Source organism: Nannospalax galili, unplaced genomic scaffold, assembly GCF_000622305.1.
Source record: "Nannospalax galili isolate Female #2095 unplaced genomic scaffold, S.galili_v1.0 scaffold917, whole genome shotgun sequence".
Lineage (NCBI taxonomy): Eukaryota > Metazoa > Chordata > Mammalia > Rodentia > Spalacidae > Nannospalax > Nannospalax galili.
Genome location: NW_008340972.1, coordinates 255,201 through 274,427, shown reverse-complemented (window position 1 = coordinate 274,427; position 19,227 = coordinate 255,201). Strand labels below are relative to the sequence as shown.

Below are 19,227 nucleotides of genomic sequence, written 5' to 3'. Positions count from 1 at the left end.
AACATCTCAAAAAGTGTTCAAATCGTTAGTAATTAGGGAAATGCAAATTAAAACCACCCTAAGGTATCACTTTACCCCAATGAGACTGGCTAGGATCAAGAGAACAAATGATACCAAATGCTGGCGAGGATGTGGAGAAAGGGGAACGCTCATTCACTGCTGGTGGGATTGCAAACTCATGCAACCTATGGAAAAGTGTGGAGAATGCTTAAACTACAAATGAACCTACCATTTGACCCAGTTATACCACTCCTTGGCATATACCCAAAGAACTCATCCTATTGTAGAGACACTTGTACATCCATGTTTGTTGCTGCTCTTTTCACAAGAGCTAAGAGATGGAAGCAACCTAAGTGTCCCTCAACTGACGAGTGGATAATGAAAATGTGGTTCATTTATACGATGGAGTTTTACTCAGCAGTAAAGAAAGATGAAATCATGAAATTTGCAGGTAAATGAATGGATCTAGAAACTGTTATACTAAGTGAAGTAACAGACTCAGAAAAACAATGTATGTTCTCTCTCATCTGTGGATCCTAGCACCAAATCCTTGTGAGTGCATATCCTGATGCAACTGCAGGAACCAGGAATATGGAAGGAAAATAGGGAGGTTAAAGGGAAAGAAGGAACCCGAGAGAGGAGAATGGTAGGAGACAGGCCTCACTAAGGGAGAAATGGATAAAAGGGGAGGGGGGTAGTTAAAAGGAGGGGGAGACGGAGGATGTAACCTGAAGTTCCTCCCAACCACTATGACACAACCTATAGTCCCACCTCCTTCCCAAGCTCTGTGTAAGGTATCAAGCAGGCATCCTTCCCAATCGGTGGACCTTAGCTGCATGATGGGGAGGAGCCTTCGCCCCATTGAGCACAGGAACAGTGAGCAGCAGGCACGTGGCCTGGTTCGAAAAGCTGGGAGAGACTGGGCACAGGACATGCTGATGGTGGTGTTTCATGCCTTTGTAAGTCACCCCCTCCTGGGTGTCATAAACTATGCAAAATGCAAACAGAATGTGTTATGTGGGTTCTGTCAATCCAGGTCAGGACTGGGAGACCCTGGAGTCCTCAGGGGGCATGCAAGAAGGGCGAATTCAGTGCAACGAAGGGCTGAAAAGAGCCATGGAAACAAAGGGGAAGAAGGAGCTCAAAAGAGGTGGGACCATGGCAGACAGAAATTATCAAGGGAGAAATGGAGAAAATGGGGACACTGTAAATAGGGATGGAGGGTAAGACAGGGAGGGAGATAAACAGTACCTAGCTAGTATAGAGAAAAAGAGGGAGTCATAGCAATCCAAATACCTACTGAAAAAGTACACATACACTATCCCTATATGAGTTAGTAAGTATAGCTCAAGATTACATAACAAGAAACAGTGCCAGACAGGAGAAACCTTCGAGTTGTTGGCCAGGGTAGTGCAAGAGACTCCCAAAATTGCGCAGGTTATTGCCGCCACCCTTGATTGCCTCCCAGAACTTGATGGTAAGACCCTATTGCTGAAGGCAGGACATACTTTGGACACAGGATTTGGAGCAATGGAGCTAGAACTGACCTGGAAGCCACCTCCCCTGGAGGCTAGCTCTCACAGCTTTGGAGAGCACTACACAAGCTGGTAAGGGAGGACATCAATCAATGGTCCAACCCAGCTTCAAGACCTAAAAACCACATCAACGACCAGTACAGCAGACAAATTACTACAGAGTTACAACACTGGTCACACACAGAGATTCTCTGTGAATTGCCCAAGCCTAAGTGACACATCTAGGTTGCAGCCTCTACACCCAAGACTCATGGAACATAGAACAAGGGATGAAGAGACATTGATGCATCTTTGAACTCTCATCAATGAAGCTCCCTCATGCAACAGAGGGTCAGGAACGTGAAAGGCCACAAACGTTCGAAACAGAGAGAAAGAGTCTACAGGGTGTGGGTCCTTGGACAGGACTCCTATATTGAGGTCCACCCACCTAGGGCTCAGGGACCATTGCAGAAGAGGGGGTGGAAAGATTTTAAGAGCCAGGGAGGGGTGCATGACCACAGGGAAATAGAGTCCTACAGGCGCCTGGGACCCTTCTCATACAAACCTATAGCAACAGTGTCAGCAGGCACAAGACCCATGCAAAGTTAGGCAGACAAAAACGCAGCACAGAACTGTGGAAATAAACAGCAAGCCCCAATCTTAGCTGAAAAATCATTGGCAGCTGATTACTGCTGGGTGAGGAAGAGCTGATGTTCTTGAAGAGGGAGACTCTAGACAGGCTGACTAAACTCCAGTGGATGAACTTGTACTGAGGGACATCTGGGGACACTAACTTTACATGATAGGCCTTAACACAAATGACAATGTATGAACTCCAGTGGGGGGCTATGGGAGGTGCCAAAGGGGATGGGGAAAAGGGCATAAAGATGATTTTATGTATGAAATATACAAATTCAATAAAAAAAAATTTAAAAATTTTTCACAACCAATACTTGTTTGTAAATAATGTTCCTTAATGAGAGTAGGATTTAAAATACGAATATAAACAAGACCTTCCCCTTCCCTCTTACCATCCACACAGGAAGTACCTGGGAAACACTGTCAAGCAATTAAAAAAAAGGATTCGACGTGTTATAAAATCTCCCCACGTTATATTTCTTCCTCACTTCTCTCTTCTTCCCTCCCTCCCTCCTTCCTTTTCTTTCTTGTTGAGACAAGGTCTTACTGTGTAGCCCTGGCTAGCCTTGAACTGTCTGTGTAGACCAGGGGGGGTCTCAAATTTACAGAGATCTGCCTGCCCCTGCCTCCCAAGTGCTGGAATTAAGGTTCTGCGGCACCAGCCACAACTGCATTTCTAAACAAGACCATGAACGTAAAACTTCATTAACAACGCCATTTTTCCCATTGAAGGAAAACATCAGCAACCGGGGAAAACCAGATTCATTCATGCTTCCATCAGTTCCCAAGGCAAGTCTCCCAACAGGCGCAGCTCCGCGTCTGCGCATTCCATGAAGCCCAGTGTGACAAACAGCGGTGAAGGCTGTTTAACTAGCATGCCGGGTGTGGCAACTCAAGTGTTGTACAGGGTTTTTCTGGTGAACTGTCAAAGGATAACTTTAGGACCAATGAGATAGCTCACCAGATAAAGGTTCTCACCACCAAACCTGATGACCTGAGTTCAATCCCTAGACCAAAAGGTGCAAGAAAAGAATTGACTCCTACAAGCTGTCCTCTGATCTCCACACACTGGCCGTGGCATGTGTACCCTCATGCATGCACACACACACACACACACACATACATATACAAAGTAATGTAATTTTGGTAAGATAACTAAGTTCTGTATAAGCATATAAAGCCCATTTACAATTTCACTGATAATCTACATTTAAAAAATTAATGGTAATTCCATAGCCAGAATATTTTTATCAATAAAATACATTCTAAGAGGCTTTTCACTATTTGATAATCTCACAGGCAACATTAGTAACAAAAACCTATCATTCCCACCATTCCATACTATAAGTCAAAGTATCTCAATACTTCTAATGACACATTTTATCACAAGACAGAAAGACAGACAAAAACAAGAAGTCTTTGATGCCTTGATTTAAAAAACAAACAAAAAACAAAAACACTTTGCCAGCATCAATGCTTGGAATTGTCAGTTTCTGACCACAGGCCCAGAGCAGTGGCCCACAGAAGGATTAAGAATGGAGAAGACATGCTTGTTCTGTAAAGTCCAGGGTTTGGGGGAGACCCTGCACAGATGTGGGACTCAGGGGCTGTGTTTCTCAAGATGGAAGCTGACCTGACCCTGAAATTGCTTCCATAAAACTGTGCCCTGGAAGCCTCAGAACATCTTCGTGTAGCCAGCGTCTTGCTTCTTGTACTGCGGTTTCTCACGGTGCCCACTTCCCTAACAAGGATCATTCCCAACTCCGGGTCTTTGCAATGGCTGTCTCTCTGACTAGAAGGCCGGTCTCCACTGGTAGTTACCGGCTTATTCCTTCCAAATAGTACTTCCTTAATCACTCTGTGTTAAGTAACATGGCCACTACCCTCTACCATTTTTTGTTGACCTCTTATTGGTTTCTGTGTATTCAATGGTATCTGGAACCCTGCTGTTTACTTATCCACACCAAATACAATGGAAGCTTCGTAGGGCAGGAACTTTGTGTTGCTGCTGTTCCTGTAGTTGAAACCTTCTTCCGTTTAGAAATATTTTAATTTTATGTGTCTTGCCTACATGTAAGTGCACCATGTGTATGCCTGGTGCCCAAAGAGGCCAGAAGAGGGCGGCAGATCCCATGGAACTAGAGCTACAAAAGGTTAGCTACCATGGCCATGTGGGTGCTGGGAACCAAACCCAGGTCCTCTGCAAGTGCAGCCAACGCCCTTAACTGCTGAGCCCCCTCTCTATTCCCTCTTCTGTGTTTTCGGTGATTTACACACAATAATCTTCATTCTTGTATGAATCTAAAAATCACAGTACCTACTGTCAGTGGGAGATGAGAAGCTATTCAAAGGAGGACACTTCAATGGATCCAGACAGAGGGTTGGCAGGGTATACTTAGTCTGGAATCCAAGGTGTCATCAGCTGAAAGATGCACCTTTATTTCTACCAAAATAATAAATAATGAAAGGCAAAATGGCAATAATGCCCAAGATTGGAATCTGAAAGAAAATGCCTGAATAAAGCTGGCTACAGATGAAGGCAAATTCCCTCATAGTATAGAAAGTACAGTGAGGGAACTCAGTCAACAGAAAAGAAATTTCCCAAAGAATTTGAAGCACGAGCCCATGCAGTTAGACATGTACGAGTTTTGTCCAAAAACTCTCAAGTAGAAAACGTGTTCCATCAGGTCATAATGAGATCAAGTCACCGAGAGAATCAAATACTCTCTGAAGAGGAGATGCCTGCCGACCCAGTTCTGCAGCACCTGCAGCACATCCTCTGCCACAGGATACGTCTCAAGTCCAGTAATGTTAAGAAGTAAAAAGATGATTGTCTGGAATCAGGATGTAGACCACTATTAAGTGAAGAACAGAGGTAAAGAATACTCCCCTCTGTGTGAGGGAACAGGTGTACATATTCTTTGGCATTTAGAAAATCCATGAAAAAATAGATACAGACTCTTGTAGGATGACAGACTAACATCTCTGGTAGGATGATCAAATTCTTGTACTGTGCATTTATCATTTTCCCGCTAAAATTACTTTAAAAACCTCCTATCTAATCTACAGAAAAATATCCTTTATGGACTCACCTCATTTCTAAACTACAATCTTTAAAATGTACTAATTCAAAAGCAAGTGGGTTTTTCTTGGGTTTGGTTTCAAATTTCATAGGAAGAATATCAATATTTCTAAGGAAGATAATGTTATAAACATAATAATCCAAAAGCATTTACTAAATGCCCAATATTTCACTGTGTTATGGCCTAGTATGACTCGCCCTTTGAGAACTCACTCACACTGAATTCCTGGCGATCTTAAGAGGTGGGAGCACTGGCACCTTCAGGAGCTGTGTAGTGCTCTGCCTGAGTGAACGAACAAACAGATTCATAGACGGTCAATTGGTTACGTACAAGTGGGTCTGTTATAAAAGCTCATCTGGCTACACATGGTCTGTTTCTCAGCATGTGATGCCTGGTTCTACCACGAGACTCTGTCAGCAGAGAATGCCACCACGCTTCAGAACCGTGGGCCCAGATAAGACACCACATTGGTGTGTGGCATTGTGTCATTACAGAAAGAAAACAGACTAAGACACATGGTTAAGTACCAAAGGAATTGATGGCCTGAGTTTCCAGAAGTCTCTAAGATTGCACAATCTAAAGCTGAAAAGACATTCACACAAACCCGTGAATGATTGTAGACAAAAGTGCTCCCTGAGAAGTGCTCCCTGAGAAATGCTCCCTGAGAAGGTCTCCAAGGCCTTTGTAAACTGTTCCCAGTTGTGTTTGTGTCTCTAAGAGCATGAGGCTGGCAGTGTGTCCTAGTGACTATGCAAACACTGAAGGGACACAACCATACTTTTGAAGATTTATTTTTATTTCTGTGTATGTGTGTGCATGTCTGTATGCACATCACATGCATGCAGGTGCTATGAAGGCCAGAAGAGGGCGTCAGAGCCCCTGGAACTGGAGTTACAGGTAGTCGTGAGCCACCAGATGTGGGTACTGGGAATACCTGGATCCTCTGGAAGAGCAGTAGACACTCTCAACCACTGAGCCCTTTCTCCAGCACCACAACCCTATTTACTGAAGAATGTTTAACTGTGTAAGTAGTGAGCTCACATTTACATGCATTTCTCCTGAGTCATCAAGAGCCCAAGTGTTTGCAGATTCACCAAACACTGAATTTTCACTATATTCCAGGTACTGCACTAAATGTTACAGACACAAAACTAAACGACAGGAGGACTGGAATAGAACTCAGTGACTGGGCATTGGCCTCACATACACAAGGCCTGAGGTTCAATTCCCAGTACTGCAATAAGTTAAAACAAGTGACATGCCCCTGATCTTAAATAACTCAGATTAAAAATGATGGGTCAGCAAGATGGCTGACCTAGCCTGGATGCCACCTAGCCTGGAGACCCAAGTTCAGTTCCCAGGAGCCACCTGGGAGGAGGAAAGAACTGAATTCAGCAAGCTGTCCTCCATCACACGTGTGTCATGGCATGAGCGTACACATACATTAAATAAAATTCAAAAATAAAAATACATATTTACAGCAAACTTTAGACTTGAGGTGCACACTAACACGTGTTTTGACAACACAGTACATAGCTGTCTGACGCGGGCCTGAGACAAACTCCAGAACTGCTGTGGAAACCAAAGGTCACAGATGCACAGGTCCTGGTGGCAAGTGTTTCCAGGTAGCCCATGCATCCTCCCACACATGTAGGCCAGCTCCAGATTACTCATGATACCTGATGTAAACAACTACTTTACTGTATCTTCAGGGGATGACAGGAAGTCTTCCTGTGAAGCCCAAGCTGGATCAGAACCCATGATCCACCTGCCGCAGCCTTCCAAGTGCTGGGATTGTGAAAGAGCACCACCATGGCCAGCTTTCTGGTTACAACCCTTACCAGGATTTCAAATCTATGTTTAATTCACAGATGCAGAACCCACAGATGGGGCGGGGGGCATAACTGATTCGGCAAGAGCATGGCTGGACTATTTATGGAGAGCAGACCCCTGAGATATGGCTTAAAGCAGACATTTCAACCGAAGTCTCTGCTATGACCAGGGAAGTAAATAACGTAAGTTTTGACCACGGGTCAAGACTATAGCAAACTCAAGATGGCTTTGATTCCTGAGAAGCCACATGATGATTTTTGATATTTCATGATTAATGCAAACCAAATGGGGGGGGGCAACTGCTTTTTAATTTTATTTATTTATTTATTTATTTATTTATTTATTTAGGTCTTTTTGAGACAGGGTTTCCCTTTAGCCCCAGCTAGCCTGAAACTCAATATGTAGACCAGGCTGACCAGGCTGGCCTAAAACTCAGAGATCTGCCTGGTTCTGCCTCCTGAGTGCTGGGATTAAAGGTATGTGCCACCATGCCTGGCTTTCTTCTTTTTAAAGTTTTTATTGCATTTTATTTGTTTTTGTTTTGAGACAGGGTCTTACTAAGAAGCACTGGCTAGCCTGGAACTCACTATGTAGACCAGGCCGGCCTCCAACTCACAAAGATCTGCCTGCCTCTGCTCTCTACCCACCCCCGAGTGCTGGCCTTAAAAGTGAGCTCCACCATGCCCAACAGTTACTTCATTTTTTGTTTTTGAGCCACTGTCTTGCTATATATTGCTAACTATGTACCAATGTGGACTGGGCTGGCCTCAAACTCATGACCCTCCCACTTCAACCTTTTCTGTACTGAACACAGATGTGAGCCACCATGCCCCACTTGACAAATGATTTTTTTTTTTAAGGAAACATTGACATGATAGGCTTTAACACAAATGACAGAATGTATGAATTCCACTCGGGACGGGGCTATGGGAGGAGGTCAATGGGGAAAGGGGTATAAAGATGATTAAGAGGTTCTCTATGAAATACACAAAAATTTAATTAAAAAAATTTTTAAGTAAAATAAAAAAAGAAACCTTTTTTTTTTTTTTTTCAGGCAAAACCAAATCTGTTGTCACCTAACCTGGACTGTCATTCAAGAGATTAAAATCTCTATCTGAACACACAAGTCTACAAAGAGGGAAGAGTATGTGGCGGACACAGCATTTATTCAACTCCAATGTAAGCAAAAATGTGATGCCATTTTTGTGTATCTAGAATGAAGGCATTCCTAGTCCAACATTTCATACAGAAGTGAATAGGAAAAAAAGCCTCAAATCCAAATATAAGTCAAAACTAAAGGCTATCTTTTCTAAAGATTACCTATTTTTATGTGTATGTATGTGCGTCTATGTGAACATATGTCCACCACACGCATGCAGGAGCCCACAGAGGCCAGAAGAGGATATCGGATCCTGTCTTAGTTTGCTTTCAATTGCTGTGATAAAAACAGACCAAGAGCTGGAGAGATGGCTCAGCAGTTAAGAGCACTGGCTGTCCTTGCATAGGACCCGGGTTCAAGTCCCAAACCCCACATGGTGGCTAACAACTGTCTCTAACTCAGTTCTAGGAGACTTTGATGGCCTCTTCTGACTTCCATGGGCACTGAAAGATATGAATGCACTTACATACATGCAAGCAATACATTCATACACATAAAAATAATTTTTTTTTAAATTGGCCAAAACATACTTGAGGAGGAAAGGGTTTATTTGACTTACAGCTCACAGTCCATCATCAAGGGAGGCCAATGGAGGAACCTGGAGCACAGACCACGGACGAGTGCTGCTTACTGGCTTTCATGCTTAGCCTGTGCTTAGTCTGCTTTCTTATACAACCCAGTATCACCTGCTCAGAGTGGCACCACCCACAGTGAGTTAGATCCTCCCACAACACTCAACAATCAAGAAAATGCCCCACAGACATGGCCACAGGCCAATCCAATGGAGGAAATTCCTCAGTTGAGGATCTATCTAGGTGTGTCGAGTTGATAACTAATGCTATCCAGCACAGATCCCCTGGAATTGGACTTAAAGATGGTTGTTCGCTGCCATGTAGGTGCTGAGAAGCAAACTCTGGTCTTCTGCAAGAGCAGCTAGTGCTCTTAACCTCTGAGCCATCTCTCTAACCCATAAAGAATATTTTTAAGTGTGTCTTTTTCAAACCATAAATACTATCAAGTTTGAAATTTATCAGTAATTGTAAATAATTATCCCATGACTTAAATAGCATTAGCCTCTAAAAGGTAAGCTTAATACATTCTATAAACTATAAAACTTACTAGAAAAATTTAAAATTCCCTAAGAATTTACCTTGTACAGTATGTTCATAAAACTATTTTGAGAAAATGATTTCTACGTACCTTTTTTGATTTGGGACCCTAAAAGTTGGAAAACAAAAGAATTGACAAATTTTAAAAAGGATTCAGATACTTTCAACAAAGTACCACGATTACATAAAATATTAAGAGAAGCTGGGTCAAGGGCCTAAGGGAAGCTTCTCTGTACTATTTTTGCAAATTTCCAGTAAATCTAAAATTACTCTAAAGAGATGTTTTAAAAAGTAGTCTCCCACTGGAACCCTTCTTTACGCAAAGAAGAAACTTGGATACAGACACTCACAAAGAGAAAAAATATGTGAGAAATGAGGCCACACTGCCACACACCAAGGCGCTAGTAGATGGTAAAATAGACCTCAAGAAATCGCTCCCTAGGCTGACAGCTTGATTTTAGATGTCCAGAGTCCAGGACTGTGGGGCAGGACGTTCCCAGCACTTTTATTCTGTTAACCCTGTAGTACAGATTTGAAGGTGAGTTCTCAGAATCTATTTTTTAAACAAGTATTTGACGTGGATTAGAAGCAAAAGTTGCAAGGTTACACTTTAAGGACCGTTGCTAGATCTAGGAAAAAGAAATTCAAGCACTCATTTACGTGGAACAAACAAGCACCTGTCAGCCACAACTGGCTTAAAGACTGTTGGCTTCACGCCGGAAATGTTCTCCACTGCCTACTTCCCATCAGGTGTAGAAAATTCATATTTATGTTTCAAGAGAGGGTGCAAAGCACCCCCTTTTTCCTTCTTTTCTCTCCCCACAAGTTAATAATTTCCAACTTGGTTTATTCCACTTCAGATGCGTCAGCTGTGACAGTTGTAAGCTATGTTGCAGTTAACTTTGCTTGATCTGTCCTCAGTATGGCTATTAAATTCACCTGTCTATCTTTGGCTGCCGGCCCAGCACCCCTGCATTTCCCTTAACTAATAATGCATTAAATAATCAACGGAGTAACTGCTTGCTGCACTTCCACTGATTGAAATCATGGGCGATCTGTGGATGGAAGTCACATTTAAGAAAATGGGAAACAATACATGTTGGTTAGTTACATGTTGGGGGGGGGTCGCCTTGGTATATGTGACAGTTGGAACACAGGAAAACAACAAGCTTTATTCTATTTAATGAATGCGGGCTGACTACCAGGAATCAAAAAGCAACCCTCAAAAAGCAACCCAAGTTTCTACAGAGGATCACACAAAATAATTGCAAAAGCAGCAAGCCATCAGCTTTTAATTAACTGCTGGTGTGAAGACATCTGTGCCAGGTTGTTGAGAGCAGCGGGGAAGTCTAAGGACGTTACTAGGCTAGGACCAAGTTTCAAGTTCAGAACAGGGAGTTTAGCAGCCATGCTACGATTCCGGCCATCGCCCTTTGCAGAAAGGGGTTTGGGGCGCCCACCTCCTGCCCTGCTCAGCTTTGATCCACCCACCCAGGAGAGTCCTGACTGCACAAGGGTCCGGGCGCCCCCTGTCCTGGCCGTTCCCTGCAGTCTGCGGGCTCCTTTCCTTCCTTCGGTCTGCAGGGACCGAGCACCCAGCACCGCCCGCGCTCCCCGCCCGGCCTCCCCCTGCCCCGCTTACCATGAGGCCGGCGGGACCTCCACGTCCAGGGCGAGCTCCGGGGCTTGCGGGAACGCTCCCGGTTGTCTGGACGACAGGCCCCGCCCACCACGCGCCCCGCCCTCGGGGCAGGCCGGCCCGCGCAGTCGCAGGAAGGCGCTCCCGTCCGCGCCCCCCCACTTCCGGCCCGCTGGGTCCCGCCGCGCGGAGCCCAGAGCCGGTGCTTTACGGCGGTCGCCGGCGGCAGGGTGAGGCCCCGGGCGGGAGCGGGAGCGGGTGTGCGGAGCGGGGGCCGCCGCGACCTCGGGCCACGTCCTGCAGCAGCCCCGGGGGCAGCGGATGCCCAGGGTCGTTCCCGGGAGCTCCCCACCCGGCCCGGTTCTGCCCAGCCGTCCAAGGACAGCCGAGTGGCAGGTGATTGGGGCTAAATACTCCCCACCGACGTAGGCTGCCGAAGTCCGGGAGGCGTGGCCGGTCCAAGGTCAAGGTCTCTGGTCCTCCAGGCGGCGCAGTTCAGCAGTTCCAGGGCTTCCGGTGTGAAGAACCCATGGGCTTGGACTGTTGTGGGTCCCAGCTCCCGCTGAAATCTCGTTTGGGACTAGTCGGACCCACTAAGCATGACAGGATGCAGCACCTCGAGGCGATCTCTGTGACTAAGTGTTGTGTCGTAAGTACTGACAGCAGGTTTGGGTTAGTTAGGACTTCCACCTCCCTCCAGACCCTGGGAGTGAGAAGAGCCTTCCTAGGTTCTAACTGAACTTACCAAAGCTTTCGTTTGTAGTTGCTCTACTAGGCGGGGTGGCGGTCACTGTCCTGCGGTGCTGACGGGAAACCTCAGTCCCAGCTAGGATGGATGGGGTACCGCGGTGTCATGGAAACCCCGCATTCCTCAGACTTACCGGTAGTCCCTAAGGAAGAGGAGCTGTGGAGCAGGTTAGACCCCAGGCCAGCCCCGTGTCCTAGGTCCTGGACTGAGGCGGTTTACTCCAGTGCTCCCTGTACAGCCTGGCCAATGGCAAGGCCTGTTCCTGGCCCTTCAGACAAGGCTAGCCCGCCCGCCTCTGCACATCCATCGCCTTTCCTGTAACCATAGTCTGCCCGCCTGGCCTGTGCAGGGCGTGTGCAAGCCTGTGGGGCAGGCTCCCACCGCTAATCTCTGATTTCACAGCTTCCGGTACTGGAAAATGTTGGGATGACATCCGGTGAGCTTTCCAGACCTAGTTTGAGGAACTAGTGATTGAGTCAAGTGTGCTAGACCTCGACCTGTTGCCTTTTTCACCTTTTACTGCGTCTTATGACTTCAGGGGACAGAACGTCAGCAGCACCAACTCCTGGTGTAGGAAAGGGCAGCGTCCTACTTCTGACAGCCCACACACCCACACACACACCCACACACGTACGTTCTCAGAGGAATGGGCTTACTCCCTCATCTGCTTTGGTAACTTCCATGACTACAAGCAGGTTTCTGCTGCACTTAAATTGTTCCCTAAATTCGAAATCTTAAGGACATTCGTTTTTCCCGTGGCTAAAATAAATTCCTGAAGGTCAGCTGAACCATACTGAAGAAAAACCTGCCTTCATTGGTATACGATAACAGGAAAGAACCAGACAGATCTATCTTGGCCATACTACATTTTTACTAGGCAATTTTTTCATTATCCTAACTTTTTTTAAAGGTCAGCTACTGAAAAGGACAAAAGCTCACACATACAATGTTGAAGCTGTGCCCTTTGCTAGACATCAAACAGGCTATACTTTGCTCTATATAAACTTGCTTCTGAATTATTTGAAAAGCACATAGGATTAACAGTCACTCCTCAATAAGAGGGACCACACTGGCAAGGAGGCTGCTAAAAAAAATTGTGTTAAAAGTAAACACTAGTTAATGCAGTGGGTTAAATACACCCATCTTGCTCCCAGAATTTCTCCAAATCTTTAGGAAAGGGATATAAAATAAAAGGAAAAGGGAGAGGCGATGGCTGTAGTAGGTAGGCCCTGAGAACCTGGAAGTTCTCAGACCAGCCAGCCTGTGGTTCACAGCAGCAAGGAGAGCCCATCCTAAATAAGGAGGTCTGATACCTGAGGGCCTCTGTCCACACTGTGACAAGCACACGCCTGTACACAAAGAATTTTAAGTTTACCATTTCCTGCTGTATAACATCGTTGACTAAGATCACAAAGGAGTTATCTGCAAAAATGCAACAACAATCTCCCTTTTCTTTAGGTATGTTCTGTATAAAGGTGGCCTGATTCCATGTTGAATGAAAATGGCCAGTTCTTTAAGAGGAGAAGTACTGAATCTTTATAAAAATGTAAGTAATGATGTTGCCAACATTCTAACCTGTTGTTATATGACATGGGTTGTTCAGCAAGGCATCTTTCTTTTTAAAGCTGCTGTATCTCGGACGGGACTACCCAAAAGGAGAAGACTATTTTAAAAAGCGTTTGAAGAATGTCTTCCTTAAAAACAAAGATGTGAAGGACCCAGAGAAGATCAAAGAGCTCATTGCACGGGGCAAATTCGTGATGAAAGAGCTGGAAGCCTTATACTTCCTTAGGAAATACAGAGCCATGAAACAACGCTATTATTCAGACCCCAACAACTGATGATCAAGAAAGCCTGGCTTAAAGCCGGTGCCAGCCATTTGTGTGCCAAGTAATACGAGAGTGCCAGTTCAAAATGGCAATATACGCCTTTAAAAAGTGCCTCAGCTGCTGCTTCGCTGAACTAAGACAGGTTTCTGCCTCGTCGACACGGAAAGCTTTACACACAGTCCTTTGTGCTTGATTTTATTCCTGAAATAGTGATTTAACTATATTAACACTTTAAGTTAATGAAAGAAAATACACCTAGTTTTCAAACTTACTGTTTCTTAGCTTATTTCTGTTTTTACTGACGAGGATGCCGTTTAATAAGCAAAATAACTTCTGAAGTGCCTTTTTAAACTCCATTTTAGTATACTGCGATACATATTCAAGGATCTTTGAAAATAGCTCCACAAAATGATTTAAGTGCAGTTAGTAAAATAATAAAAAGGTATAGCTTCTGACCTGGGAATACCCCGCCGATGGTTAGCATTATTTCCAACATACTTTTGCTGCTGGCTTCTTTAAGCCTTAAATTGGGCTCTGATTAACTTTCATACAAATAATGATGTTACTTACTATTTTTGTCATAAAACCAGATTTGTCTTACATCTACTTGTGACTGAGGTCATATAGCAATGGACCTCACCCTGCCATGACTAAGTTTAGCAAACATTTAAACTTGTACATAATGTTCTTAGCAACTTTTATAAATAAAAAGCATTTCTAACTTAAAAGCGGCAAAAAAAAATCTGGCTTGAAGGATTTAATATCAATTAAGGGGCAGATGTTTCAGATCTCCACCGTGAAGTACGTATCCAGGACGGGGGAACGTGGCTCAGTGACAGAATGCTTGCCTAAGGCGAGGACCTGGATGTGATTCTCAGAACCAGGATGAAAAGTCAAGTACAGAGTTGCCATAGTCACCATAACTTTTATTACATTACAGTAAGTAGGAGCAGTACAGTTCATGACAAAAATATTACAAATTTCAGATCACTTCACAGCACATACTCCTATAAACATTTAAAAGTTAATTAAAAGAGTGGTCATTTTAAATTTAATGTTTGATATGACCAACATTCCCTAGGTCAGCGCAACCAAAGGATGGAAAACAACTGGATCACACTGCATATGTCCCACACACAAAAAAGCACAATGTACAAAATGTGCATGTTTCAGTTTACACTGTACAAAAATAGTTAAAATACATTCCAGGTAAACATGTTACATTAAGAAATAGTACTAGTAAGAAATTGGCACTCAAAGGAAAAACGCAGAAGTATTTTCAACATGAAAACCCAAGACAGTGGAACTGGAAACTCTTGAGACAAAACATAATCACGTAGGCTCGGGGGTGGGGCGGGCCCTACGAAATTGACATTTTCTGTAAATAATTTTATTTTTCCTAAACTCATGTAAAATGCCTTATCACCGTCCCAAACAGGCACTTTAAACTATTGAACTAAAACACAAACCTGAATGTAAAGAGCACTGAGAACTAATGCATTTTCAGTAATGATCTTCATGTTTTGACAGGATTTGACACCACCCGGTACATGCTACTCCTCTTCCTAAAGCCCATGCTACCCAATCTACACAGAAATGAAGTACAAATTTAGTCTGAAAGTAACTGCTGGGGCTTAAATAATTACTACACAATTATCAAGAAACTACTACTTTTTAACCAAAGGAAATTAATTTTTGTTGCCTACCACTCCCCCCAACGTGTATTTGAAAAATAGAAGAAAAAAAATCAGTGGAGGACACGAGATGAATTTGTGCAAACTGTAACTTAACATGCCTCACAGAGCTTGTGTTAAGTATTAGGACAAAATTGTGCAATGGTGGCAAAGGTCTTGATGACCTATAAAGTTAGGGTCTAAATGCCTATGCAGTGTGACTCAGTCAAATGAGCCTAGGACTCCTAACGAGTATTTACTCCAATTACATTTCTCTGCTATGTTCTTCCCATAAACAGATTATGCCTAAGACTATGTAATTTAGCACAGCTCTCATCGCCAACAAGGATCTCATCTTGAAGGCTGCAGCAATTAGAGAACACTTCTGCTCACTTCTAGGGTTCGCGCCCTTAAAAAAACTCTACAAAAACCTTTTGTTAACAAAAGGCTAATAGTTCAAATTCACAGAATGACATTATCACTACTTTAAACAAATTGCCCAGCAACATCAAAAACTCATCAGTCCTTAATAAATGTCCAACTGTGCACTGCAGTTCCTGGAGTATGCCCATTTCTTTCTGTACAGAAACAAGAGGTATTGACTGCTGGAGCTGTAATGCCAACCAAAGAATGTTCTATAAACGCTTATGGTGTAGGAGAGCATTTTCAGAGATTTTTGTACAGTTTCCTTTTCTACAAATTAGCTCAGGTTCCTGTTTGTTCGTACCCAAATAAGACTATTTTAGAAGTCAGTATTTAGTTTTCAAAAACTTTTTATAGAAGGAGAAAACTAGAGAACTTCTATTCCTTTAGAAAAATGAAGTAACATATAAAGTAGATTGATTAAAGAGTTGCACTGGAATCAAAGCAAAATAATTATTCCTGAACTAGGAGAACCCCCCCCCCCTGAAAACCTAAAATATGTACTACATATAAAAATAAAAAAAAATATAAAAGATATATATTTAAAAGTTGCCCTGGAAACAAAGCAAAACAATTTTTCCCTAACCAAGAGAACCCCCCCCCCCTGCAAAACTAAAATATGTACTCCATTATATCTAGGTCATGCGCCATATACCTTACTAGGATATTACAGACCACTCTAGCAGTGCCGAAGGATTATGTCCCTTTGGGGATACCATGTCCCACTGTGTGGTGTAGTGGCTCGCATGACAGGCACTGAATAAATGCCTAGTAAATAAATTTTACTTTAAAAGGTCAACTTTATGATTTAAACTTTAAAGGGTTTTTCATTGGGGGATTTTACTTATTTAAAGAGTGGAATATGTCACTGTTACCAGGGTAAGCCCTAAATGTAGATTCAGCACTGCATTAAATTCTTCTACTGGACAGTTCTACGTATTGACACTGACTCTGAAACTCCTACTTAGTCACCAGTGGCCCAGGTAGCAAAGAGATGAGGGTCAAAGATTAAATTGTTATAGCTACCACCTGAACTTTAGCTATTAGTTCAAATCCCCTTACAGTATCTGTCAGACTATCTTAAGAAACATGCAAGGCAATGCTATGTACCTTCGTGGGCAACCTTCACGGAGGCGTCCGTAGCAGCAATAAAACTTGAGGTGGGAGAGACTAAAGTATTAAAATTACACCAAGTCATGGGGCATGTGGATGGTCAGGCAGGCAAAGTGACATGAATGTTGGAAGGAGTCCTGAAACTGGAGAGTAACTCGAATACAAACTTCACCTCTTGCACAATTTTGCCCAAGACTGGCATTGAAGATGATAATGCACGTAAAAACATTACAGATTGTGCTGAGCTTGACAACTAGATCTATCTATGTAAACTGAATATAAATTGCATAGCTGTGAAGTTAGAAAGCCTTTGAGATGATTTAACATGAAGGAGACAGTGATTTGCCTAAAGTCAGACTTCTAATAGATACCCAGTACTTGCCACCTTCTCCCAGTCCAGTGGTACTTTTACTCTCACTACATCACCTACTTCAGTATTTGAAGTGATACTTATAAATGCACCCAAAACTGCTCTTCATGTTAGCCATTCTTAAACCATTAGACATTCTTCAATATGGGTCAGATTCAATAAGTATTTATGAAAGGTTTCTTCAGCCAGAGTTGAGAGACTGCCAAACGTCTTTCAAATTCTCTCACTTCATGGTTTTAGATTTACTGTCGTAGCCTCCTGCCCCCAAATCTCAACTTTTAAGCTTAAAACATGTACAAAGTGTTTTAAGTTCTGTGTTTTTTGTTTTTTTTTAAATTACAAGTCGTGTCTTGATTTGTCCGTAGGACTAGCACATGGTGAGAATGCATCTTTCTGAGCTGTCCAAACTCTTTCCTGGTCTCCCATTTTGACCAAGCACTACATGGCCATGCTGCATGCAGGATGTGCTAGAAAACCCAGTGAAACTCATCACAGGTTCCCAACCTTGGTCTCCTCAACACCTACTAAGGGACAACTGGCTCACCTCATGTTCAACTTCACAACCAGAATAAAAGCTATTTTCAAAGACTTAAGTTCAAGAAAGAAAAGTTGTGCTAAGAGTGAGCTTCTGACATGGGCCGGGGGGGTTATATTTAATCCCTATGAAAATGTTTTATATATGTTTCAGTAATTCTAAAAATTTAGTAGCATGTAAATACAGCCCCAAATGGTTACTACTTCATTTGAGGCTGCCCTAACAGGAAAAGCTTACAGTAATTTAGCTAACATGGAAATTCAATGGCCTTTTACTAGTTTCCATTGCCTTTTTTTTTTTTTTCCATTTTTCCCCTTTTTTATAGAAAAAATATAGTATTTCTGTAAGTGGCAGGATAATAGCAGTGGAAAGAAAGAAGCCCTCTGTGAACAGCACATCTGTACATCTATGAAGGTGGCGAACCACAGGGCATGCCAGCAGTGAAATCAAAAAGAAGCCCATGAATCGCAACCCCTCAGTGTCTCAGAAAAAACAACCATAATGTCTCAACAGAAGCTGTAATTACTAGTTAAATCCATTTATGTGACTAGATAAAACACACAGTAGGGATGATTCAAAAGCTTCGTTATTTTGTTTCACACTAACAGTCACAATTGTAAGAAAATGAAGATGTAATCAACTGCATGCACCAAAGCCCCAAGACAGTCCTGGCCTTGTTCCTTCTTCACAGGCATTGCCAGTTTAAAACCAAAACTCCGGGAACACTGGCACTTGGAAGAAAAAGAGGTTTCCACTGTCATTTTAAAATAAGCATTTAAGATAAAAGCTGACAGTTTGCATGAACAGAAAAAAAAATTAGGTAATGCTAAAACAAATGCTAATAATTTAGTGTAATGTACAAAAATTATCACTTTTACTTAAGTTTTCCTTAAGAAAAAAGTATAAATTGTATTTACATAATTATACACTTTGTCTTTGACTTCTTTTTCTTCTTTTTACCATCTTTGCTCATCTTTTCTTTATGTTTTCGAATTTCTCGAACTAATGTATAGAAGGCATCATCGACACCCTGAAATATAGAAGAATCAAAATGTTAACGTACGCGCTGGCTTACCCAGATAGCCCTCCGCTGTTTATGGAAACATCAATTCAGAGTCATTCAGTCTCTACCCTCCAGCAGCTGACTGCATACAGCAGACTGAGGGGTAAGTACAGCCTTTATGGATGTCTTGACATTCTACGCAGGAACTCTGGCTTGCGCAATAGGCAGTGACACAGGGCAAAGAAATCTTGCATAAGCTTAACAAGTAACTTTCTCCCAAGAATACCTGCTTTTCTGTTAATTTTTCCCTATTAGCATGCAAATCCAAAGGCCTGCCTCTGTTGTGTGTGCCTTTGTATATATTCTTAATTGTCCCAAGTTTCTGGACTTTAGACAAGTTATGTGACTATAAAATATCTTCAGAAATCTCCACACCAACAGTACCTGCGCTCTGGCTCTCTACTTAATAAAACAGTCTCGTTATGAAAGACCTGATCTGAGTCCGCTCTCACCATGTCTGTGTTAAAAAAGCGAAAGGAAACTGAAGAGAACATAAT

The 19,227-nt window shown here is 42.9% G+C and overlaps 3 protein-coding genes across 9 annotated transcripts in view; 1 reads left to right on the top strand and 2 right to left on the bottom strand.

Annotated features, from left to right (window-relative positions):
• Casc1 (cancer susceptibility 1) overlaps positions 1 to 11,101 on the bottom strand; it is a 53,995-nt gene extending 42,894 nt beyond the window's left edge. For 2 of the 5 annotated variants that reach the window (XR_003850005.1, XM_029564955.1), the window contains exons 1-2: positions 10,980 to 11,056; positions 9,429 to 9,446 (exon numbers count right to left, since the gene is read on the bottom strand). Coding sequence is in view for 3 of the 5 variants with exons in the window: in XM_029564955.1 (XP_029420815.1) it covers positions 9,429 to 9,446; positions 10,980 to 10,982 (21 nt within the window). In the remaining 2 variants the exon portion in view is untranslated. Of the gene's footprint in view, positions 1 to 9,428; positions 9,447 to 10,979 lie in introns of all 5 variants that reach the window. The other 3 variants (XR_003850004.1, XM_008836226.3, XM_029564953.1) reach the window with 3 other exon arrangements.
• Positions 11,102 to 11,172: 71 nt separating this feature from the next.
• Etfrf1 (electron transfer flavoprotein regulatory factor 1) lies at positions 11,173 to 14,849 on the top strand. Of its 2 annotated transcripts, XM_029564956.1 has the most exons (4): positions 11,173 to 11,625; positions 11,740 to 11,891; positions 13,183 to 13,270; positions 13,350 to 14,849. In XM_029564956.1, exons 3-4 carry the CDS (start codon positions 13,220 to 13,222, stop codon positions 13,563 to 13,565), a joined length of 267 nt encoding a protein of 88 aa, XP_029420816.1. In that variant the 5' UTR covers positions 11,173 to 11,625; positions 11,740 to 11,891; positions 13,183 to 13,219; the 3' UTR covers positions 13,566 to 14,849. The 2 variants fall into 2 exon arrangements, with proteins under 2 accessions (XP_029420816.1, XP_008834445.1); XM_008836223.3 differs by lacking the exon at positions 11,740 to 11,891 and having other exon boundaries at positions 11,180 to 11,625.
• A 1,638-nt stretch (positions 14,850 to 16,487) lies between these two features.
• Kras (KRAS proto-oncogene, GTPase) overlaps positions 16,488 to 19,227 on the bottom strand; it is a 36,110-nt gene continuing 33,370 nt past the window's right edge. For both annotated transcript variants that reach the window (XM_017798950.2, XM_008836225.2), the window contains one exon: positions 16,488 to 18,697. Coding sequence is in view for 1 of the 2 variants with exons in the window: in XM_008836225.2 (XP_008834447.1) it covers positions 18,581 to 18,697 (117 nt within the window). In the remaining variant the exon portion in view is untranslated. The remainder of the gene's footprint in view (positions 18,698 to 19,227) is intronic.